At 35.5% G+C, this 25,532-nt stretch overlaps 1 protein-coding gene across 2 annotated transcripts in view; it reads left to right on the forward strand.

Annotated features, from left to right (window-relative positions):
• The first annotated feature begins 2,155 nt into the window (after positions 1–2,155).
• LOC111922321 (large neutral amino acids transporter small subunit 2-like) overlaps positions 2,156–25,532 on the forward strand; it is a 47,529-nt gene continuing 24,152 nt past the window's right edge. For both annotated transcript variants that reach the window (XM_086870665.1, XM_086870666.1), the window contains exons 1-4: positions 2,156–3,572; positions 9,021–9,225; positions 14,036–14,187; positions 23,610–23,735. In XM_086870665.1, coding sequence (XP_086726791.1) covers positions 3,473–3,572; positions 9,021–9,225; positions 14,036–14,187; positions 23,610–23,735 — 583 coding nt within the window. In that variant the 5' untranslated portion in view covers positions 2,156–3,472. The remainder of the gene's footprint in view (positions 3,573–9,020; positions 9,226–14,035; positions 14,188–23,609; positions 23,736–25,532) is intronic.

Here is a 25,532-nt window from a genome sequence, read left to right on the forward strand (position 1 = left end):
AGGCGTGGCCTCGCCTTTTAAGGAAGAAAGGGGCGTGGTTTATGTGTGGGCGGGGTTTGAGGAAAGCGGTGGTCAAGGGAGGGGGCGTGGCTAGAGGTTGATTGACGGGGGAAACGGCGTCGCGAGCGGAGGGGGCGGAGACTGCGCTGAGGGGGAGAAAAAAGGCGGGAAAGCGACGAGGCGGGAAAACGTGAGGGGGGCGGAAAAAAAAAATGGGGATTTGGGTGAAAAAATGGGAATTTCGGTTAAAAAACCGGGGATTTGTGGGGAAAAATGGGAAATTCTGAGGGGAAAAATGGGAATTTGGGTGGAAAAATGGGAATTCGGGTAAAAAACCGGGGAATTTTGAGGGGAAAAATGGGAAATTCTGAGGGGAAAAAGGGGAGGATTTCGGTGAAAATGAGGGAATTTTGGTTAAAAACGGGGAATTTGGGTTAAAAACGGGGAATTTTGAGGGGAAAAAAGGGAAATTTGGGTGAAAAACCGGCGAGTTTTGAGGGGAAAAATGGGAATTTTGAGGGGGGGGAAAAAGGGAAATTTGGGTTAAAAATGGAATTTTGGCGAACAAAAGGGAATTTTGAGAAGAAAAAGGGGGAATTTGGGTTTAAAAAAAAAGTGAAATTTGGGTGAAAAAAGCGGGAATTGGAGGCTCCGGGAGGGATTTTGGGGGAATTTTGGGAGATTTGAGGAATCCGTGAGGGAATTTTGGGGTTTTTTTGAGGAAAATTCGGGATTTCCTGAGGGGATTTTTGATTTTTCTGAGGGAAATTTGGGAGATTTTGGGGTTTTCTGAGGGATTTTGGAAATTTAGGGGGAGTTTTGAGCATTTTTGGGCACTTTTAGGGAATTTCAGGTGGTTTTGGAAAGTTTCTTTATTTTCTTTTTGTTCCCTTTCTTTTTCTTCTTTTTTTTGGGCCCTTTTCCCTTTTCTTCTGATTTTTCTCTTTTTCACTCTTTTTTGCTTTTTTCTCCTTTTTTCCCCTCAAAAAATCCCTTTTTTAAAACTCTTTTTTTTTCCCTTTTTCCCCTCATTTCCCCCCCTTTTCCCCCATTTTTTCCCCAATTTTTCCCATTTTTTATTCCCATTTTTTCCCCCTTTTTTTTCTTATTCTTTCCCCCATTTTTTCCCCAATTTTCCCCCTTTTAATTCCCATTTTTATTCCCATTTTCCCCTCAATTTTCCCCCCTTTTATTCCCATTTTTCTCCCTTTTTATTCCCATTTTCCCCCCAATTTTCCCCCATTTTTTCCCCATTTTCCCCATTATTTTTTCCATTATTTTTCCCCTTTTTATTCCCATTTTTTCCCCATTTTTCCCCTCATTTTTCCCCCTTTTTATTCCCATTTTTCCCCCTTTTTTCCCCATTTTCCCCTCAATTTTTCCCCATTTTCCCCAATTTTTCCCATTTTTTTCCCCTTTTTTTCCCCATTTTTCTCCTCATTTTCTTCCAATTTTTCCTCATTTTTCCCCAATTTTCCCCCATTTTTCCCCCCAATTATTCCTCAATTTTTCCCCATTTTTTCCCCAATTTTCCCCGATTTTCCCCCCTTTTATTCCCATTTTCCCCCAATTTTTCCCCAATTTTTTCCCATTTTTCCCCCATTTTTCCCCTCATTTTTCCCCCTTTTTATTCCCAATTTTCCCCCTTTTTTCCCCATTTTCCCCTCAATTTTTCCCATTTTTTCCCCATTTTTTTCCCATTTTCTTCCCAATTTTTCCTCAATTTTTCCCCTTTTTTTTCCCATTTTTTCCCCCATTTTCCCCGATTTTCCCCCCTTTTATTCCCATTTTTTCCCCCGTTTTTTCTTCATTTTCCCCCTCTTTATTTCAAATTTTTCCCCATTTTTTTCCCCATTTTTTCCCCAATTTTTTCCCCATTTTTCCCCTCATTTTTCCCTCTTTTTTCCCCATTTTTCCCCATTTTTTCCCCATTATTTTTAACATTTTCCCCCTATTTTTTTCCCCTTTTTTCCCCCTTTTTATTCCAATTTTTCCCCATTTTTTCCCCAATTTCCCCCCAATTTTTCCCCAATTTTTCCCCCATTTTTTTTTCCCATTTTCCCCTCATTTTCCCCCATTTTTTTCCCCATTTTCCCCTCATTTTCCCCATTTTCCCCCCTCCCCCTCCCCTCCCCTCCCCCTTCCTCCTCCTCCTCCTCCCGGCCCCGCCCCCCGAGGCCGAAGGTCACCCCCAAGGATCCCGGGATCAATTCCCGCCTCCTTTGCCCCGAAAATCCCCCTTTTCCACCCAAAAAATTCCCCTTTTTCCACCCTTTTGGCCCCAAAAAAATTCCATTTTTTTAACCCTTTCTTTCCCTTTTTCCTCCCTTTTTTTTCCCATTTTTTTCCCGGTTTTTTCTCTTTTTTTTCCCCTTTTTTTCCCATTTTTTTCTCCTTTTTTTCCCCATTTTTTATCCTTTTTTTCTCCTTTTTTTCCCTCATAAAAATTCCCTTTTTTTAACTTTTTCTTTCCCTTTTTTCCCCTTTTTTTTCCCATTTTTTTTTCCCATTTTTTTCCCTTTTTTTTCCCGTTTTTTCCCGTTTTTTTCCCATTTTTTTCTCCTTTTTTTCCCCATTTTTTTCTCCTTTTTTCTCCTTTTTTCCTCAAAAAAATTCCCTTTTTTTAACCCTTTCTTTCCCTTTTTTCCCATTTTTTTTCCCGTTTTTTTTCCCCTTTTTTTCCCATTTTTTTCCCCGTTTTTTTCTCTTTTTTTCCCATTTTTTTCTCCTTTTTTTCCCCAATTTTTCTCCTTTTTTCTCCTTTTCTCCCTCAAAAAAAATCCCTTTTTTTAACCCTTTCTTTCCCCATTTTCCCCGTTTTTTTTCCCGTTTTTTTCTCTTTTTTTTCCCGTTTTTTCCCCATTTTCCCCCCATTTTTTTCCCGTTTTTTTCTCCTTTTTTCTCCTTTTTTCCCTCAAAAAAATCCCCTTTTTTTAACCCTTTCTTTCCCTTTTTTCCCAATTTTTTCCCCAATTTTTTCCCCTTTTTTCCCCATTTTTTCCCCATTTTTCCCCCTTTTTTCCCTCTAAAAAACCCAAATTTTTCCCTTTTTTTTCCCCTTTTTTTTCCCCTTTTTCCCAATTTTTTCCCATTTTTTTCTCTTTTTTCCCTCTAAAAAAATACAAATTTTTCCCATTTTTTTCCCCTTTTTTCCCCATTTTTTCCCAATTTTTTCCCCATTTTTCCCCATTTTTTCTCTCAAAAAAATCCAATTTTTTCCCCCTTTTTTCCCCTTTTTTCCCCTCTAAAAACCCCAAATTTCCCCCTTTTTTTTTTCCCCTTTTTTTTCCCCTTTTTCCCCCATTTTTCCCCAATTTTTTCCCTCTAAAAAATCCAATTTTTTCCCCATTTTTTCCTCTTTCTTCTCTCAAAAAAATCCAATTTTTTCCCCATTTTTCCCCATTTTTTTCCCTCTAAAAAACCCAAATTTCCCCCTTTTTTTTTCCCCTTTTTTCCCCATTTTTCCCCAAAAATGAAACCCCGCCCCCAAGCCTCGGAAAACGCGGGAAAAGAGGAAGGAGTCGCCCTAAAAAAGGAGATCGGGCTCCTCAGCGCATGCGCCATCATCGTGGGTGAGTCCGAGCCCCAAAAACCCCCAAAAACCCCAAAATCCCCGAATTTCCCATCCCCAAAAACCCCCAAAAACAAAAAAACTCCCGCCAAAAATTCCCGCCAAAAACTCCCGCCAAAAATTCCCGCCAAAAATCCGGGTTTTAAAGGGATTTTTTTCAACTTTTTTTTCCTTTCTTGTCGTCCCTCGGGAACCCCCCAAATGCGGGATTTTGGGGTTTTTACCTTAAAAAAAATGGGAAAAATAAATTTGGGGTGAAAAAATGGAATTTTGGGATTTTTGGGAATTTTTTTGGATTTTTTTGGGATTTTTTTGGGATTTTTTTGGGATTTTTTTGGGGTCAAGAAATGAAAAAATTCCCAAATTTTTCGTCCCTCGGGAACCCCCCAAATGCGGGATTTTGGGGTTTTTACCTTAAAAAAAAATGGGAAAAATAAATTTGGGGTGAAAAAATCAAATTTTGGGATTTTTGGGATTTTTTTGGGATTTTTTTGGGATTTTTTTGGGGTCAGAAAATGAAAAAATTCCCAAATTTTTCGTCCCTCGGGACCCCCCCAAATGCGGGATTTTGGGGTTTTTACCCTAAAAAAAAATGGGGAAAATAAATTTGGGGTGAAAAAATGGAATTTTGGGATTTTTGGGAATTTTTTGGAATTTTTTTGGGATTTTTTTGGGATTTTTTTGGGGTAAAAAAATGAAAAAATTCCCAAAATTTTCGTCCCTTGGGAACCCCCAAATGTGGAATTTTGGGCTTTTTACCTTAAAAAAAAATGGGAAAAATAAATTTGGGGTGAAAAATTGGAATTTTGGGATTTTTGGGAATTTTTTTGGATTTTTTTGGGATTTTTTTGGGGTTAAAAAATGAAAAAATTTCCAAATTTTCGTCCCTCGGGAACCCCCCAAATGCGGGATTTTGGGGTTTTTACCCCCCAAAAAATAAGAAAAATAAATTTGGGTTGAAAAATTGGAATTTTGGGATTTTTGGGAATTTTTTGGGATTTTTTTGGGATTTTTTTGGGATTTTTTGGGGTGAAAAAATGAAAAAAATCCCAAATTTTCGTCCCTCGGGAACCCCCCAAATGTGGAATTTTGGGGTTTTTACCCCCAAAAAAATAAGAAAAATAAATTTGGGTTGAAAAATTGGAATTTTGGGATTTTTGGGAATTTTTTGGGAATTTTTGGGATTTTTTTGGGGTAAAAAAATGAAAAAAATCCCAAATTTTTCGTCCCTCGGGAACCCCCCAAATGCGGGATTTTGGGGTTTTTACCTTAAAAAAAAATTGGGAAAAATAAATTTGGGGTGAAAAAATCAAATTTTGGGATTTTTGGGATTTTTTGGGATTTTTTTGGGGTAAAAAAATGAAAAAAATCCCAAATTTTTCGACCCTTGGGATCCCCCCAAATGTGGAATTTTGGGGTTTTTACCCTAAAAAAAAATGGGAAAAATAAATTTGGGGTGAAAAAATCAAATTTTGGGATTTTTGGGATTTTTTGGGATTTTTTTGGGATTATTTTGGGATTTTTTTTAAATTTTTTTGGGATTTTTTTGGGGTCAGAAAATGAAAAAATCCCAAATTTTTCGTCCCTCGGGATCCCCCTCCCCTCCCCCACCCTCCCAAAATTCCCGGATTTTGCCCCAAATTCCAGCCAGGATTAATTCGGATTTTTTTTAACCCCAAAAACCCCAAAATTTTCCTCAAAAATCCCGATTTTTTCCCCAAAAACTCCCCTAAAAATTCCCAATTTTTTCTCCCAAAAATCCCCAATTTTTTCCCAAAAAATTCCCAAAAAACCCCAAAATTTTCCCTAAAAAATCCCAAATTTTCTCCTAAAAATCCCCATTTTTTCCCTAAAAAATCCGAAATTTTCTTCTAAAAAAATCCAAATTTTTTCCCTAAAAATCCCCAAAAACCCCCAAAATTTTCCCTAAAAAATCCCCAAATTTTCTCCTTAAAAATCCCAATTTTTTCCCTAAAAATTCCCATTTTATTTCTCCTAAAAATCCCACTTTTTTTCCCCAAAAATCCCAATTTTTTTTCAGAAAAATCTCAAAAAAATCCCAATTTTTCCCCAAAAAATCCCCTAAAAATCCCCAATTTTTTCCCTAAAAAATCCCCAATTTTCTCCTAAAAACCCCAATTTTTTTCCCCAAAAATCTCCAAAAATCCCCGTTTTTTTTTCCCAAAAATCCCAAATTTTCTCCTAAAAAAATTCCAAATTTTCTCCTAAAAAATCCCAATTTTTTCCCTAAAAACCCCAAATTTTTTTCCTCAAAAGCCCAAAAAATCCAAATTTTCTCCTAAAAAATCCCATTTTTTTTCTCCTAAAAAATCCCAAATTTTCTCAAAAAAAATCCCAATTTTTTCCCTAAAAAACCCCATTTTTTTCCTCAAAAATCTCCAAAAATCCCCAATTTTTTTCCTAAAAAATCCCCAATTTTCTCCTAAAAAAACCAATTTTTTTCCCCAAAAACTTCCCTAAAAATTCCCAATTTTTTCCCAAAAAATCTCCAAAAATCCCCAATTTTTTTCCCTAAAAAATCCCCATTTTTTTCTCCTAAAAATCCCATTTTTTTTCCCCAAAAATCCCCAAAAATCCCAAATTTTCTCCTAAAAATTCCCAATTTTTTTCTCCTAAAAATCCCCAATTTTTTCACAAAAAATCCCCCAAAAATCCCCAATTTTTTCCCTAAAAATCCCAAATTTTCTCCTAAAAATCCCCAATTTTCTCCTAAAAAATCCAAATTTTCTCCTAAAAAATCTCCATTTTTTTCCTCCTAAAAATCCCAATTTTTTTCCAAAAAAATCCCCAAAAAACCCCAAAATTTTCCCTAAAAAATCCCAAATTTTTTCCAAAAAAATCCCCAAAAATCCCCAATTTTTTTTCCCAAAAATCCCAAATTTTCTCCTAAAAATCCTCAATTTTTTCCCAAAAAAATCCCCAAAAATCCCATTTTTTCCCCCAAAACCCCCAAACCTGCTGATTTTTCCCCTTTCCCCCCCGTTTCCCCTCAGGTAACATCATCGGCTCGGGCCCCGCGGCCAAAACCCCCAAAAATCCCCAATTTCAACCCAAAACCCCCAAAAATCCCCAATTTCCTCCTAAAAAATCTCATTTTTTCTCCAAAAAATCTCAAAAAAATCCCCATTTTTTCCCCAAAAAATCCCCAAAAATCCCCAATTTTTTTTCCTAAAAATCCCAAATTTTTTCCAAAAAAATCCCCAAAAATCCCCAAATTTCCTCCTAAAAATCCCAATTTTTTCCCCAAAAATCCCAAAATTTCTACGTAAAAAATCCTAAATTTTCTCCTAAAAATCCCCAAATTTTTTTCCCTAAAAATCCCCAAAAATCCCCAAATTTTCTCCTAAAAATCCCCATTTTTTTCCTCCTAAAAATCAAAATTTTCCCCTAAAAATCCCCAAATTTTTTCCCCAAAAGCACCTAAAAATCCCAAATTTTCTCCTAAAAAATCCAAATTTTCTCCTAAAAAATCTCCATTTTTTTCTCCTAAAAATCCCCAATTTTTTTCCTCCTAAAAATCCCAAATTTTTTCCAAAAAAATCCCCAAAAATCCCCAATTTTTTTTCCCAAAAATCCCAAATTTTCTCTTAAAAATCCTCAATTTTTTCCCTAAAAATCCCCAATTTTTACCCAAAAAATCTCCAAAAATCCCCATTTTTTTCCTCCTAAAAATCCCAAATTTTTTCCAAAAAAATCCCAAATTTTCTACGTAAAAAATCCTAAATTTTCTCCTAAAAATCCCCAAATTTTTTCCAAAAAAATCCCCAAATTTCCTCCAAAAAATCCCAAATTTTTTCCTAAAAATCCCCAATTTTTCCCCAAAAAAATCCCCAAAAATCCGATTTTTCTCCTAAAAAATCCCAATTTTTTCCCCTAAAAATCCCAATTCTTTCCCCAAAAAATCTCCAAAAATCCCCGTTTTTTTTCTCCTAAAAATCCCAAATTTTCTCCTAAAAATCCTCAATTTTTTCCCTAAAAATCCCCAAAAATCCCAAATTTATTCCTAAAAAATCGAAATTTTCTCCTAAAAAATCCAAATTTCCTCCTAAAAAAACCCCAAGTTTTCCCCTAAAAATCCCCAATTTTTTCCCCAAAAAATCTCCAAAAATCCCCAATTTTTTTTCCCAAAAATCCCAAATTTTCTCCTAAAAATCCTCAATTTTTTCCCTAAAAATCCCCAATTTTTACCCAAAAAATCTCCAAAAATCCCCAAATTTCCTCCTAAAAATCCCAAATTTTCTGCTAAAAAATCCCATTTTTTTCTCCTAAAAATTCCCAATTTTTTTCCCTAAAAAATCCCAAATTTCCTCCTAAAAAATCCAAATTTTCTCCTAAAAATCCCCAATTTTTCTCCCTAAAATCCCATTTTTTTCCCCAAAAACTCCCCTAAAAATCCCCATTTTTTTCACTAAAAATCCCCAATTTTTTCCAAAAAAATCCCCAAAAATCCAATTTTTCTCCTAAAAAATCCCAATTTTTTCCCAAAAATCCCAATTTTTTCCCAAAAATCCCATTTTTTCCCCCAAAACCCCCAAACCTGCTGATTTTTCCCGTTTCCCCCCCGTTTCCCCTCAGGTAACATCATCGGCTCGGGCATTTTCGTGGCTCCCCGCGGCCAAAACCCCCAAAATTCCCAATTTCCTCCTAAAAATCCCAAATTTTCTCCTAAAAAATCCAATTTTTTTCCCTAAAATCCCATTTTTTTTCCCCAAAAACTCCCCTAAAAGTCCCCAATTTTTTTCCCTAAAAAATCCCGAATTTTCTCCTAAAAATCCCAAATTTTTCCCCAAAAAATCCCCAAAAATCCAATTTTTCTCCTAAAAAATCCCAATTTTTTCCCAAACCTGCTGATTTTTCCCCTTTCCCCCCCGTTTCCCCGCAGGTAACATCATCGGCTCGGGCCCCGCGGCCAAAACCCCCAAAAATCCCAAATTTCCTCCTAAAAAATCCCATTTTTTTCCCCAAAAAATCTCAAAAAAATCCCCAATTTTTTTCCCACAAAATCCCCATTTTTTTCTCCTAAAAATCCCCAAATTTTTTCCAAAAAAATACCCAAAAATCCCCAATTTTTTTTCCCAAAAATCCCAAATTTTCTCCTTAAAAATCCCAAATTTTTTCCTAAAAAATCCCAAATTTTTTCCTAAAAAATCTCAAATTTTCTCCTAAAAATCCCCAATTTTTACCAAAAAAATCCCCAAAAATCCCCAAATTTCCTCCTAAAAATCCCAAATTTTCTACGTAAAAAATCCTAAATTTTCTCCTAAAAATCCCCGATTTTTTCCCCAAAAAATCCCCAAAAATCGAAATTTTCTCCTAAAAAATCCCAAATTTTTTCCAAAAAAATCCCCCAAAATCCAATTTTTCTCTTAAAAAATCCCAATTTTTCCCCAAACTCCTAAAATCCCCTTTCCCCCCCGTTTCCCCTCAGGTAACATCATCGGCTCGGGCATTTTCGTGGCTCCCCGCGGCGTCCTGGCGCACGCCGGCGCCGTGGGGCCGTCGCTGATGGTCTGGGCGCTGTCGGGGGCGGTGACGGCGGCCGGGGCTCTCTGCTACGCCGAGCTGGGCGTGGCCCTGCCCCGCCCCGGCGGCGACTACGCCTACGTCAGCCACGCCTTCGGGCCCCTGCTGGGGTGAGTGGGGAGACCCCGGGGGGCCTGGGATGGGGGGGGTTTCCCGCCGTTTTTTTGAGGTTCCCCGCCGTTTTCTGGAGGTTTCCCGCCATCTTCTGTTCGTTTCCCGCCAATTTTTGGAGGTTTCCCGCCATTTTTGGAGGTTTCCCGCCACTTTTGGAGGTTTCCCGCCACTTTAGGGAGGTTTCCCGCCAATTTTTTGCTGTTTTCCCGCCATTTTTGGAGGTTTCCCCCCGTTTTCTGTTCGTTTCCCGCCGCTTTAGGGAAGTTTCCCGCCAATTTTTGGAGGTTTCCCGCCACTTTAGGGAGGTTTCCCGCCAACTTTTTGCTGTTTTCCCGCCATTTTTGGAGGTTCCCCGCCGTTTTTGGTGGTTTCCCGCCGTTTTCTGTTCGTTTCCCGCCACTTTAGGGAAGTTTCCCGCCAATTTTTGCTGGTTTCCCGCCATTTTTGGAGGTTTCCCGCCGCTTTCTGTTCGTTTCCTGCCACTTTAGGGAGGTTTCCCGCCATTTTTGGAGGTTTCCCGCCATTTTCTGTTTGTTTCCCGCCATTTTTGGAGGTTTCCCGCCGTTTTCTGTTCGTTTCCCGCCACTTCAGGGAGGTTGCTTCCCCGCTTCTGTGGGTTTCCCGCCATTTTTGGAGCTTTCCCGCCATTTTCAGGTGGCTTCCCGCCGCCTTGCGTCAGGTTCCCGCCATTTTCTGGTTGTTTCCCGCCATTTTTAGTCGTTTCTCGCCGTTTTTGGAAGGTTTTCGCCCTTTTCTGGGGGTTTCCCGCCACTTTAGGGAGGTTTCCCGCCATTTTCTGTTTGTTTCCCGCCATTTCGAGCGGTTTTCTGCCACTTTGGGGAGGTTTCCCGCCATTTTTAGAGGTTTGCCGCCATTTTGTGTCGGTTTCCCGCCAGTTTGTGTCAGGTTCCCGCCATTTTGAGGGTCTTCCCGCCATTTTTGGGCTGTTTCCCAACACTTGTGTCGGGTTCCCGCCATTTTCCTGTGGTTTCCCGCCATTTTCTCTCAGTTTCCCGCCATTTTGTGTCAGTTTCCCGCCATTTTCTGTTGGTTTCCCGCCATTTTGTGGAACTTTCCCGCCATTAATTTAATTTAATTTAATAATTCACCCACATTTTTTAATGGTTTTTTTTTTTATAATAATTTTTTTTAAATAATTTTTTTTAATTGAATTTTTAATTGAATTCTAATTGAATTTAAATTGAATTTAAATTGGGATTTTAAATTGAATTTAAATTGAATATAAATTGGGATTTTAAATTGGAATTATAAATTGATTTTAAATTGAATTTAAATCGAATTTAAACTGAATTTTAAATTGAATATAAATTGAATTTAAATTGATTTAAAATCGAATATAAACTGAATTTTAATTGGGATTTTAATTAGGATTTTAAATTGAATTTAAATTGAATATAAATTGAATTTTAATTGAATATAAATTGAATTTTAATTCAAATTTAAATTGAATTTTAATTCGAATTTAAATTGAATTTTAATTGGGATTTTTAAATGAATTCAAATTCAATATAAATTGAATATAAATTGAATTTAAACTGAATTTTAAATTGAATATAAAATGAATTTTAATTTGAATTTAAATTGAATATAAATTGAATTTTAATCCAATTTTTAATGCAATTTAAATTGGAATTTCCCCCAAAATTCCCATTTTTCCCCCGTTTTTTTCCCCCATCCCCTCCCCCACCCCCGGAACCTCCCGGAACCTTCCGGAATTCCGTTTTTTTTCCCGTTTTTTCCCGTTTTCTCCCCAGTTTCCTGCGCCTCTGGATCTCGGTGCTGGTGATTTACCCGACCCCTCTTAATCTAATCTAATCTAATTTAATTTATCAAAATAATCTTATTTAATTTAATTTAATCTAATTTATTAATTTAATTTAATTTAATTTAATTTAATAATTCACCCATATTTTTTACTGGATTTTTTTTTCTAATAATTTTTTTAAATAATTTTTTTTAATTGAATTTTTAATTGAATTCTAATTGAATTTAAATTGAATTTAAATTGAATTTAAATTGGGATTTTAAATTGGGATTTTAAATTGAATATAAATTGGATTTTAATTGGAATTTAAATTGAATTTAAATTGGGATTTTAAAATGAATTTAAATTGAATTTAAACTGAATTTAAATTGAATATAAATTGAATATTAATTGAATTTAAATTGAATTTAAATTGAATTTTAAATTGAATATAAATTGAATTTAAATTGATTTTAAATCGAATATAAATTGAATTTTAATTGGGATTTTAATTAGGATTTTAAATTGAATTTAAATTGAATATAAATTGAATATAAATTGAATTTTAATTGGGATTTTAATTAGGATTTTAAATTGAATTTAAATTGAATATAAATCGAATTTTAATTGAATATAAATTGAATCTTAATTCGAATTTAGTTTGAATTTTAATTGGGATTTTAAATTGAATTTTAATTGAATATAAATTGAATTTTAATTCGAATTTAAATCGAATTTTAATCGGAATTTTCCCTATAATTTCCCCCAAAATTCCCATTTTTTTCCCCCCGTTCCAGAACCTTCCGGAACCTCCCGGAACCTTCCGGAATTCCGGTTTTTTCCCGTTTTTTCCCGTTTTCTCCCCAGTTTCCTGCGCCTCTGGATCTCGGTGCTGGTGATTTACCCGACCCCTCTTAATCTGATTTAATTTAATTTAATTTAATTTAATTTAATTTAATTTAATTTAATTTAATTTATTAATATAATTTAATTTAATTTAATTCAATTTAATTTAATTTAATTTAATTTAATTTAATTTAATTTAATTTAATCTAATTCAGTGTAATTTAATTTATTTGAATTTAATAATAAACCCTTATTTTTTAATGTTTTTTAATAATAATTTTAAATAATATTTTAAATAATAATTTTTAACAATAATCTTTAATAATAATTTTTAATAACAATTTTTAATAATAATTTTTTAATGGGATTTTTTTTAATAATAATTTTTTTTAATATTTTTTTTAATGGGAATTTTTTTTTCCCCCTGGATCTTTAAAATGGAATTTTAAATTGAATTAAAATTGAATTTAAATTGGGATTTTTAAATGAATATAAATTGAATATAAATTGAATTTTTATTGAATATAAATTGAATTATAATTCGAATTTAAATTGAATTTTAATTGGGATTTTAAAATGAATTTTAAATTGAATATAAATTGAATTTTAATTGAATATAAATTGAATTTTAAATTGAATTTTAATGCAATTTTAAATGGAATTTTCCCTATAATTTCCCCCAAAATTCCCATTTTTTTTCCCCCCGTTCCAGAACCTTCCGGAACCTCCCGGAACCTTCCGGAATTCCGTTTTTTTCCCGTTTTCTCCCGTTTTTTCCCGTTTTCTCCCCAGTTTCCTGCGCCTCTGGATCTCGGTGCTGGTGATTTACCCGACCCCTCTGAATCTGATTTAATTTAATCTAATTTATTAATATAATCTTATTTAATTTAATTTAATCTAATTTATTAATTTAATTTAATTTAATTTAATTTAATTTAATAATTCACCCATATTTTTTACTGGATTTTTTTTTTTAATAATTTTTTTAAATAATTTTTTTTAATTGAATTTTTAATTGAATTTTAAATATAAATTGAATTTTAATTCGAATATAAATTCGAATTTAAATTGAATTTTAATTGGGATTTTAAATAGAATATAAATTGAATATAAATTGAATTTTTATTGAATATAAATTGAATTATAATTCGAATTTAAATTGAATTTTAATTGGGATTTTAAAATGAATTTTAAATTGAATATAAATTGAATTTTAATTGAATATAAATTGAATTTTAAATTGAATTTTAATGCAATTTTAATTAGAATTTTCCCTATAATTTCCCCCAAAATTCCCATTTTTTTCCCCCCGTTCCAGAACCTTCCGGAACCTCCCGGAACCTTCCGGAATTCCGGTTTTTTCCCGTTTTTTCCCGTTTTCTCCCCAGTTTCCTGCGCCTCTGGATCTCGGTGCTGGTGATTTACCCGACCCCTCTGAATCTCATTTAATTTAATCTAATTTATTAATATAATCTTATTTAATTTAATTTAATCTAATTTATTAATTTAATTTAATTTAATTTAATAATTCACCCATATTTTTTACTGGATTTTTTTTTTAATAATTTTTTTTGAATAATTTTTTTAAATTGAATTTTTAATTGAATTCTAATTGAATTTAAATTGAATTTAAATTGGGATTTTAAATTGAATATAAATTGGATTTTAATTGGAATTTAAATTGAATTTAAATTGAATTTAAATTGGGATTTTAAATTGGGATTTTAAATTGAATATAAATTGGATTTTAATTGGAATTTAAATTGAATTTAAATTGGGATTTTAAAATGAATTTAAATTGAATTTAAACTGAATTTAAATTGAATATAAATTGAATATTAATTGAATTTAAATTGAATTTAAATTGAATTTTAAATTGAATATAAATTGAATTTAAATTGATTTAAAATCAAATATAAATTGAATTTTAATTGGGATTTTAATTAGGATTTTAAATTGAATTTAAATTGAATATAAATTGAATTTTAATTGAATATAAATTGAATTTTAATTGAATTTTAATTCGAATTTAAATCGAATTTTAATCGGAATTTTCCCTATAATTTCCCCAAAATTCCCATTTTTCCCCCGTTTTTTCCCCCGTTTTTTTCCCCCTTCCCCTCCCCCACCCCCGGAACCTCCCGGAACCTTCCGGAATTCCGTTTTTTTCCCGTTTTTTCCCGTTTTCTCCCCAGTTTCCTGCGCCTCTGGATCTCGGTGCTGGTGATTTACCCGACCAACCAGGCCGTCATCGCCCTCACCTTCGCCAGCTACGTCCTGCAGCCGCTCTTCCCCTCCTGCCGCCCTCCCGACAGCGCCCAGAGGCTGCTGGCCGCCGCCTGCCTGCGTGAGTCACAGGGAATTCCCGAAAATTCCCAAAATTCCCGGAATTCCCGAAAAAAATCCGGGGAAAAACGGTGAAAAAATGGCGAAAAACGGGCAAAAAATGGCGAAAATGGACCAAAATTGACCAAATTTGACTCAAATGGACCCAAATTGACCCGAATTTAAGTGGGATTCAGCTGAGATCCCAACATTCCCAAAATTCCCAGAATTCCTGAAAAAAATTGGGAAAAAATGGGGAAAAAATGGTGAAATACGGGCAAAAAATGGCAAAACGGTAAAAAAATGACAAAAATGGACCAAAATGACCCAAAATTGACCCAAATTGACCCAAATTTGAGTGGGATTCAGCTGAGATCCCAGAATTCCCAAAATTCCCAAAATTCCAGAAAAAAATTGGGAGAAAATGGGAAAAATTGTGAAAAAATAGTGAAAAATGAGCAAAATTGACCAAAATTGACCCAAAATGGATCCAAAATGACCCAAAATGGATCCAAATTTGGTCTAAATTTAAGTGGGATTCAGCTGAGATCCCAGAATTCCCAAAAATCCCAGAATTCCCAAAAAAAATTGGGTGGAAATGGGAAAAATGGTGAAAAAATGGTGAAAAATGAGCGAAATTGACCAAAATTGACCCAAAATGGATCCAGAATGACCCAAAATGACCCAAAATGGACCCAAATTTAAGTGGGATTCAGCTGAGATCCCAGAATTCCCAAAAATCCGAAAATTCCAGGAAAAATTTGGGAGAAAATGGGGAAAATGGTGAAAAAATGGTGAAAATTGATCAAAATTGACCCAAAACGACCCAAAACGGCCCCAAACCGGCTCCTCTTCCCCTCCTGCCGCCCTCCCGACAGCGCCCAGAGGCTGCTGGCCGCCGCCTGCCTGCGTGAGTCACAGGGAATTCCCGGAATTCCCAAAATTCCCGAAAAAATTTGGGGAAAAACGGGGAAAAAACGGCGAAAAACGGGCAAAAAATGGCAAAAAACGGGGAAAAAATGGGGAAATTTGACTCAAAATGACCCAAAATGGATCCAAATTTGGTCTAAATTTAAGTGGGATTCAGCTGAGATCCCAGAATTCCAAAAATTCCTGGAATTCCCGAAAAAAATTGGGAGAAAATGGGAAAATGGTGAAAAATGGTCAAAAAATGAGCGAAATTGACCAAAATTGACCCAAAATTGATCCAGAATGACCCAAAATGATCCAAAATTGACCCAAATTTGACTGGGATTCAGCTGAGATCCCAACATTCCCAAAATTCCTGGAATTCCCCCCAAAAAATTGGGAAAAAATGGGAAAAATGGTGAAAATTGATCAAAATTGACCCAAAACGACCCAAAACGGCCCCAAATCGGCTCCTCTGCCCCTCCTGCCGCCCTCCCGACAGCGCCCAGAGGCTGCTGGCCGCCGCCTGCCTGCGTGAGTCACAGGGAATTCCCGAAATTCCCGGAATTCCCGAAAAAATTTGGGGAAAAACGGGGAAAAAACGGCGAAAAACGGGCAAAAAATGGCAAAAAACGGGGAAAAAATGAGAGAAATTGACCCAAAGTTGACTCAAATGGACCCAAATTTGGTCCAAATTTGAGGGGAATTCATCTGAGTTCCAAGAATTCCCAAAATTCCCAAAATTCCCAAAAAAAATTGGGAGAAAATGGGAAAAATTGTGAAAAAATGGTGAAAAATGGGCAAAATTGACCAAAATTGACCAAAATTGACCCAAAATGACCCGAAATTGACCAAAATGGACCCAAATTTGACTGGGATTCATCTCAGATCCCAGAATTCCCAAAATTCCCAAAATTCCCAAAAAAAATTGGGTGGAAATGGGAAAAACGGTGAAAATATGGCGAAAAACGGTAAAAAAATGAGCGAAATTGACCAAAATTGACCCAAAATGGATCCAAAATGACCCAAAATGGACCCAAATTTAAGTGGGATTCATCTGAGATCCCAACATTCCCAAAATTCCCAAAATTCCCCAAAGAAATTGGGAAAAAATGGGAAAAATGGTGAAAAAATGGTGAAAAACTGTAAAAAAATGGCGAAAATGGACCAAAATTGACCCAAAATGATCCAAAATGACACAAATTGACCCAAATGGACCCAAAATTGACCCAAATTTAAGTGGGATTCAGCTGAGATCCCAGAATTCCCAAAAATCCCAGAATTCCCAAAAAAATCTGGAAAAAAATGGGGAAAATGGTGAAAATTGATCAAAATTGACCCAAAACGACCCAAAACGGCCCCAAATCGGCTCCTCTTCCCCTCCTGCCGCCCTCCCGACAGCGCCCAGAGGCTGCTGGCCGCCGCCTGCCTGCGTGAGTCACAGGGAATTCCCGAAATTCCCAAAATTCCCGGAATTCCCGAAAAAATTTGGGGAAAAACGGGGAAAAAACGGCGAAAAACGGGCAAAAAATGGCAAAAAACGGGGAAAAAATGGGGAAATTTGACTCAAAATGACCCAAAATGGATCCAAATTTGGTCTAAATTTAAGTGGGATTCAGCTGAGATCCCAACATTCCCAGAATTCCCAAAATTCCCGAAAAAAATTGGGAAAAAATTGGGAAAATGGTGAAAAAATGGTGAAATACGGGCAAAAAATGGCAAAAATGGACCAAAATTGACCCAAATGGACCCAAATTTGGTCCAAATTTGAGGGGAATTCATCTCAGTTCCCAGAATTCCCAAAATTCCCAAAATTCCCAAAATTCCCCAAAAAAATTGTGTGGAAATGGGAAAAATTGTGAAAAAATTGTGAAAAACGGTAAAAAAATGGCGAAAAACGGGGAAAAAATGAGAAAAATTGACCAAAATTGACCTAAAATGATGCAAAATTGACCCAAAATGCACCCAAATTTAAGTGGGATTCATCTGAGATCCCAGAATTCCCAAAATTCCCAAAATTCCCCCCAAAAAATTGGGTGGAAATGGGAAAATGGTGAAAAAATGGCAAAAAATGGGCAAAAAATTGTGAAAATTGACCAAAATTGACCAAATTTGACCCAAAATTGACCCAAAATGGACCCAAATTTAAGTGGGATTCAGCTGAGATCCCAGAATTCCCAAAAATCTGAAAATTCCTGGAAAAATTTGGGAGAAAATGGGAAAAATTGTGAAAAAACGGTGAAAAACGGTAAAAGAATGACGAAAATGGACCCAAAATTGACCAAATTTGACTCAAAATGACCCCAAATGGACCCAAATTTAAGTGGGATTCAGCTGAGATCCCAACATTCCCAAAATTCCCAAAATTCCCGGAACTCCCGAAAAAATCCGGGGAGAAACAGTGAAAAAATGGTGAAAAATGGTAAAAAAATGAGCAAAAATGACCAAAATTGACCTAAAATGATGCAAAATTGACCCAAATTGACCCAAATTTGAGTGGGATTCAGCTGAGATCCCAACATTCCCAAAATTCCCAAAATTCCCCCAAAAAATTGGGAGAAAATGGGAAAAACGGGGAAAAAATGGTGAAAAATGGTCAAAAAATGAGCAAAATTGACCAAATTTGACCCAAAATGACCCAAAATGACCCAAAATTGACCCAAAATTGACCCAAATTTGACTGGGATTCATCTGAGATCCCAACATTCCCAAAATTCCTGGAATTCCCAAAAAAATCTGGAAAAAAATGGGGAAAATGGTGAAAATTGATCAAAATTGACCCAAAACGACCCAAAACGGCCCCAAATCGGCTCCTCTTCCCCTCCTGCCGCCCTCCCGACAGCGCCCAGAGGCTGCTGGCCGCCGCCTGCCTGCGTGAGTCACAGGGAATTCCCAAAAATTCCCAAAATTCCCGGAATTCCCAAAAAAATCCGGGGAAAAACGGTGAAAAAACGGCGAAAAACGGGCAAAAAATGGCGAAAAACGGGGAAAAAATGAGAGAAATTGACCCAAAGTTGACTCAAATGGACCCAAATTTGGTCCAAATTTGAGGGGAATTCATCTCAGTTCCCAGAATTCCCAAAATTCCCAAAATTCCCAAAATTCCCAAAAAAAATTGGGTGGAAATGGGAAAAATGGTGAAAAAATGGTGAGAAATGGTAAAAAAATGATAAAAATGGACCAAAAATGACTCAAAATTGACCCAAAATGGACCCAAAATTGACCCAAATTTAAGTGGGATTCAGCTGAGATCCCAGAATTCCCAAAAATCCCAGAATTCCCGAAAAAATTTGGGGAAAAACGGTGAAAAAACGGCGAAAAACGGGCAAAAAATGGCAAAAACGGTGGAAAATGGACCAAATTTGACTCAAAATGACCCAAAATGGATCCAGATTTGGTCTAAATTTAAGTGGGATTCAGCTGAGATCCCAGAATTCCCAAAAATCCCGGAATTCCTGAAAAAAATTGGGAAAAAATTGGAAAAATGGTGAAAAAATGGCAAAAAATGGGCAAAAAATGGTGAAAATGGACCAAAATTGACCCAAAATGGATCCAGAATGACCCAAATTGACCCAAAATGGACCCAAATTTGACTGGGATTCATCTGAGATCCCAGAATTCCCAAAATTCCAGGAATTCCCAAAAAAATCCAGGGAAAAATGGGAAAAACGGTGAAAAAATGATTAAAAATGACCAAAATTGACCAAATTTGACCCAAATTGACCCAAAATGACCCAAAATTGATCCAAAATGGACCCAAATTTAAGTGGGATTCATCTGAGATCCCAACGTTCCCAAAATTCCAGGAATTCCCCAAAAAAATTGGGAGAAAATGGGGAAAACGGTGAAAAAATGGCAAAAAATGACCAAAATTGACCAAAATTGAACAAAATTGACCAAAAATTGACCCAAATTGACCCAAAATTGACCCAAATTTGACTGGGATTCACCTCATTTCCAAGAATTCCCAAAATTCCCAAAATTCCTGGAAAATCCAGAAAAAAAAATGAGGAAAAAATGACCCAAAATGGCTCCGAATTGACCCAAAAATAACTCCAAAAATTCCCTTTTTTTGCCCTAAAAATTCCATTTTTTCACCTAAAAATCCCAAATTTTTTTCCCAAAATCCCCAATTTTTTCCCCAATTTTTTGAGTCCATTTTCCCCCTAAAATTCCCATTTTTTTTCCAAAAAAAACCCTAAAAGAATTCATTTTTTGCCCTAAAAACTTCATTTTTTTTGCTAAAAATCCCATTTTTTCACCTAAAAATCCCATTTTTTTCCCCAAAAATCCCAGTTTTTTTTTTCCCAAAATCTTCATTTTTTCCCCAATTTTTTAATCCATTTTTCCCTAAAAAATCCCAATTTTTTGCTCTAAAAATCCCATTTTTAACCCTAAAAATTCCATTTTTTCACCTAAAAATCCCATTTTTTCACCTAAAAATCCCCAATTTTTTCCCCAAAATCCCAAATTTTTTTTCCCAAAATCCCCAAATTTTCCCCCAATTTTTTGAGTCCATCTTCCCCTTAAAAATCCCATTTTTCCCCCAAAAAAATGCCATAAAAAATCCATTTTTTGCTCTAAAAACTTCATTTTTTCACCTAAAAACTTCATTTTTTTTGCTAAAAACTCCATTTTTTTTCCCGAATTTTCCCAAAATCCGGGTTTTTCACCCCAGTTTTGCTGACGTGGGTGAACTGCGGCAGCGCCCGCTGGGCCCCTCCCAAACCTCATTTCCACCCCCAAAAAAATCCCGTTTTTCACCCCAAAAATGCTCCAAAAATTCCATTTTTTTAACCCTAAAAATCCCAAATTTTCCCCCAAAAATCCCAAATTTTTTTTCCCAAAAATCCTCAAATTTTTCCCCAATTTTTTGAGTCCATTTTCCCCCAAAATCCCATTTTTTCTCCCAAAAAATCCCTTAAAAATGCCATTTTTTATTCTAAAAATTCCATTTTTTGCCCTAAAATCTCCATTTTTTCACCTAAAAATCCCATTTTTTCACCTAAAAATCCCCAATTTTTTCCCAAAATCCTCAAATTTTTCCCCAATTTTTTGAGTCCATTTTCCCCCCAAAATTCCCATTTTTTCCCAAAAAAATGCCATAAAAAATCCATTTTTTGCCCTAAAAACTCCATTTTTTCACCTAAAAACTTCATTTTTTTTGCTAAAAACTCCATTTTTTTTCCCCAATTTTCCCAAAATCCGGGTTTTTCGCCCCAGTTTTGCTGACGTGGGTGAACTGCGGCAGCGCCCGCTGGGCCCCTCCCAAACCTCATTTCCATCCCCAAAAAAATCCCATTTTTCACCCCAAAAATGCTCCAAAAATTCCATTTTTTCACCTAAAAATCCCAAATTTTTTCCCAAAAATCCCAGATTTTTTCCCAAAAATCCTCAAATTTTTCCCCAAATTTTTGAGTCCATTTTCCCCCCAAAATTCCCTTTTTTCTCCAAAATAATCCCTGAAAAATGCCATTTTTTATTCTAAAAATTCCATTTTTTCACCTAAAAACTCCATTTTTTCACCTAAAAATCCCATTTTTTTTGCTAAAAATCCCCAATTTTTTCCCAAAATCCTCAAATTTTTACCCAATTTTTTGAGTCCATTTTCCCCCCAAAATTCCCATTTTTTCCCAAAAAAATGCCATAAAAAATCCATTTTTTCACCTAAAAACTTCATTTTTTTTGCTAAAAATTTCATTTTTTTTCCCCAATTTTCCCAAAATCCGGGTTTTTCACCCCAGTTTTGCTGACGTGGGTGAACTGCGGCAGCGCCCGCTGGGCCCCTCCCAAACCTCATTTCCACCCCCAAAAAAATCCCGTTTTTCACCCCAAAAATGCTCCAAAAATTCCATTTTTTAACCCTAAAAATCCCAAATTTTTTCCCAAAAATCCCAAATTTTTTTCCCAAAATCTTCATTTTATTCCCCAATTTTTTAATCCATTTTTCCCCTAAAAAATCCCAATTTCTTGCTCTAAAAATCCCATTTTTTGCCCTAAAAATTCCATTTTTTCACCTAAAAATCTCATTTTTTCACCTAAAAATCCCAAATTTTTTCCCAAAAATCCCAGATTTTTTTCCCAAAATCCTCAAATTTTTCCCCAATTTTTTGAGTCCATTTTCCCCCTAAAAAATCAAATTATTCCCCCAAAAAAAGCCGTAAAAAATCCATTTTTTCACCTAAAAACTTCATTTTTTTTGCTAAAAACTCCATTTTTTTTCCCGAATTTTCCCAAAATCCGGGTTTTTCACCCCAGTTTTGCTGACGTGGGTGAACTGCGGCAGCGCCCGCTGGGCCCCTCCCAAACCTCATTTCCACCCCCAAAAAAATCCCGTTTTTCACCCCAAAAATGCTCCAAAAATTCCATTTTTTAACCCTAAAAATCCCATTTTTTGTGCTAAAAATCCCAGATTTTTTTTCCCAAAATCCCCAATTTTTTCCCCAATTTTTTAATCCATTTTTCCCCTAAAAAATCCCAATTTTTTGCTCTAAAAATCCCATTTTTTGCCCTAAAAATTCCATTTTTTCACCTAAAAATTTCATTTTTTCACCTAAAAATCCCATTTTTTCACCTAAAAATCCCAAATTTTTTCCCAAAAATCCCCAATTTTTTCCCAAAATCCCCAAATTTTTCCCCAATTTTTTGAGTCCATTTTCCCCTTAAAAATCCCATTTTTTCCCCAAAAAAACCCTTAAAAATCCCAATTTTTGCTCTAAAAAATCCATTTTTTCACCTAAAAATCTCATTTTTTTTGCTAAAAATCCCAAATTTTTTTTCCCAAAATCCCCAAATTTTCCCCCAATTTTTTGAGTCCATCTTCCCCTTAAAAATCCCATTTTTCCCCCCAAAAAAGCAGTAAAAAATCCATTTTTTGCCCTAAAAACTCCATTTTTTCACCTAAAAACTTCATTTTTTTTGCTAAAAACTCCATTTTTTTTCCCGAATTTTCCCAAAATTTGGGTTTTTCACCCCAGTTTTGCTGACGTGGGTGAACTGCGGCAGCGCCCGCTGGGCCCCTCCCAAACCTCATTTCCACCCCCCAAAAAAATCCCGTTTTTCACCCCAAAAATGCTCCAAAAATTCCATTTTTTAACCCTAAAAATCCCAAATTTTTTCCCCAAAAATCCCCAATTTTTTCCCAAAATCCTCAAATTTTTCCCCAATTTTTTGAGTCCATTTTCCCCTAAAAATCCCATTTTTTCTCCCAAAAAATCCCTTAAAAATGCCATTTTTTATTCTAAAAATTCCATTTTTTGCCCTAAAAATTCCATTTTTTCACCTAAAAATCCCAATTTTTTTCCCAAAATCCCCAATTTTTTTCCCAAAAATCCCAAATTTTTACCCAATTTTTTGAGTCCATTTTCCCCTTAAAAATCCCATTTTTTCCCAAAAAAATGCCATAAAAAATCCATTTTTTGCCCTAAAAACTCCATTTTTTCACCTAAAAATCCCCAATTTTTTCCCAAAATCCCAGATTTTTTTCCCAAAAATCCTCAAATTTTTCCCCATTTTTTTGAGTCCATTTTCCCCTTAAAAATCCCATTTTTTCCCCAAAAAACCCCTTAAAAATCCCAATTTTTGCCCTAAAAAATCCATTTTTTCACCTAAAAACTTCATTTTTTCACCTAAAAACTTCATTTTTTTTGCTAAAAATCCCAAATTTTTTTCCCAAAATCCCCATTTTTTCCCCAATTTTTAGAGTCCATTTTCCCCCTAAAAAATCAAATTATTCCCCCAAAAAAAGCCGTAAAAAATCCATTTTTTGCCCTAAAAACTTCATTTTTTTTGCTAAAAACTCCATTTTTTTTCCCGAATTTTCCCAAAATTTGGGTTTTTGGCCCCAGTTTTGCTGACGTGGGTGAACTGCGGCAGCGCCCGCTGGGCCCCTCCCAAACCTCATTTCCACCCCCAAAAAAATCCCGTTTTTCACCCCAAAAATGCTCCAAAAATTCCATTTTTTAACCCTAAAAATCCCATTTTTTGTGCTAAAAATCCCAAATTTTTTTCCCAAAATCCCCAAATTTTTCCCCAATTTTTTGAGTCCATTTTCCCCCCAAAATTCCCTTTTTTCTCCAAAATAATCTTTGAAAAATGCCATTTTTTATTCTAAAAATTCCATTTTTTCACCTAAAAACTCCATTTTTTCACCTAAAAATCCCCAAATTTTTTCCCCAAAATCCCCAATTTTTTCCCCAATTTTTCGAGTCCATTTTCCCCCTAAAAAATCCAATTATTTCCCAAAAAATGCCTTAAAAACTACATTTTTTGCCCCAAAAACTCCATTTTTTCACCTAAAAATCCCCAATTTTTTCCCAAAATCCCAGATTTTTTCCCCAAAATCCCCAAATTTTTCCCCAATTTTTTCCCTTTTCTCCCCTCCCACTTTAGGACCTTTTTCCCCCTAAAAAATCAAATTATTCCCCAAAAAAAAGCCGTAAAAAATCCATTTTTTCACCTAAAAACTTCATTTTTTTTGCTAAAAACTCCATTTTTTTTCCCCAATTTTCCCAAAATCCGGGTTTTTCACCCCAGTTTTGCTGACGTGGGTGAACTGCGGCAGCGCCCGCTGGGCCACGCGGGTGCAGGACGCCTTCACCGCGGGGAAGCTGCTGGCGCTGGCGCTGATCGTGGGCGCCGGGGCCGTGCTGATGGGCAGAGGTGAGAAATGGGCCGGAAAAACGGGAATTTGGGCAAAAACGGGGAAAATGGGGGGAAAACGGGGATTTTGGGGGGAAAAACGGGGATTTTGGGGAAAAAAACCCGGGGGAAAAGGGGGGAGGAATGGGGAGGAATGGGGAGGAAAGGGTTAAAAATGGGGAAAAAATTGGGGGAAAAATGGGAAAAAATTGGAACAAAAATTGGGGAAAAATCAGAAAAAATTGAGAAAAAATGGGAAAAAAATGGGAAAAAATGGGGAAAAAATTGGAGAAAAATTGGGGAAAAAATGGGGAAAAAATGGAATAAAAATGGGATAAAAATGGGGAAAAATTGGGGAAAAAATGGGAAAAAATGGCGAAAAAAATGGGGAAAAATGGGAAAAAAATGGGGAAAAAATGGGGAAAAAATTGGGGAAAAAATGGAAAAAATTGGAGAAAAATTGGAGAAAAATTGGGGAAAAAATGGGAAAAATGGGGAAAAAAATGGAATAAAAATGGGGAAAAAAATGGGGAAAAAATGGGAAAAAATGGGAAAAATTGGGGAAAAAATGGGGAAAAAATGGTAAAAAATGGTAAAAAAATGGGGAAAAATGGGAAAAAAATGGGGAAAAAATGGGGAAAAATGGATTAAAAATGGGAAAAAAATTGGAGAAAAATTGGGGAAAAAATGGGAAAAATTGGGGAAAAATGGAGAAAAAATTGGGGAAAAAATTGGGGAAAAATGGGAAAAAATGAGGGAAAAAATTGGGGAAAAAATGGAAAAAAATGGAAAAAAATTGGGAAAAAATTGGAAGAAAAATGGGGAAAAAATGGGTAAAAAATTGGGGAAAAATGGGAAAAAATGGGGAAAAATTGGGGAAAAAGTGAGGAAAAAATGGAATAAAAATGGGAAAAAAATTGGGGAAAAAATGGTAAAAAAATGATAAAAAATGGTAAAAAATGGTAAAAAATGGGAAAAAAATGGGGAAAAAATGGGGCAAAATTGTGATAAAAAGTGTGAATTTGGGGATTTGTGGATTTTGGGGATTTTGGGGGATTTGGGGGATTTTGGGGATTTGGGGCCACGCGGGTGCAGGACGCCTTCACCGCGGGGAAGCTGCTGGCGCTGGCGCTGATCGTGGGCGCCGGGGCCGTGCTGATGGGCAGAGGTGAGAAATGGGCCGGAAAAACGGGAATTTGGGCAAAAACGGGGAAAATGGGGGAAAAACGGGGATTTTGGGGGGAAAAACGGGGATTTTGGGGAAAAAAAGCCGGGGAAAAAGGGGGGAGGAATGGGGGAGAAATGGGGAGGAAAGGGTTAAAAATGGGGAAAAAAAATTGGGGGAAAAATGGGGAAAAAAGGGGAAAAAATTGGGGGAAAAATGGGGGAAAATGGGGAAAAAATGGAATAAAAATGGGGAAAAAATGGAAAAAAAAAGATAAAAAATGGTAAAAAAATGGAACAAAAATGGGGAAAAAATAGGTAAAAAAGTGATAAAAAATGGTAAAAAATGGTAAAAAAATGGGAAAAAAAATGGGGACAAAATTGGGGAAAAAATGGGGAAAAAAAATGGAAAAAAATGATAAAATCCGAAAAAAACCTGAAAAAAATCCGAAAAAATTCGAAAAAAATTCAAAAAAAATCCAAAAAAAATCCAAAAAAAATCCCAAAAAAATCAGAAAAAAATCCGAAAAAAATCCAATAAAAAAGGGAAAAATTCCCCAAATTTTCCCAAAATTTCCTGATTTTTCCCCGATGCAGGTGAGCACTTCTGGCTCCGCCCCTCGCAGGCCTTCACCTTCTGGGCGGGGCCGGGGG

The sequence above is a fragment of the Cyanistes caeruleus genome, chromosome 33, assembly GCF_971803275.1.
Source record: "Cyanistes caeruleus chromosome 33, bCyaCae1.hap1.1, whole genome shotgun sequence".
NCBI classification, from domain to species: Eukaryota; Metazoa; Chordata; class Aves; order Passeriformes; family Paridae; genus Cyanistes; species Cyanistes caeruleus.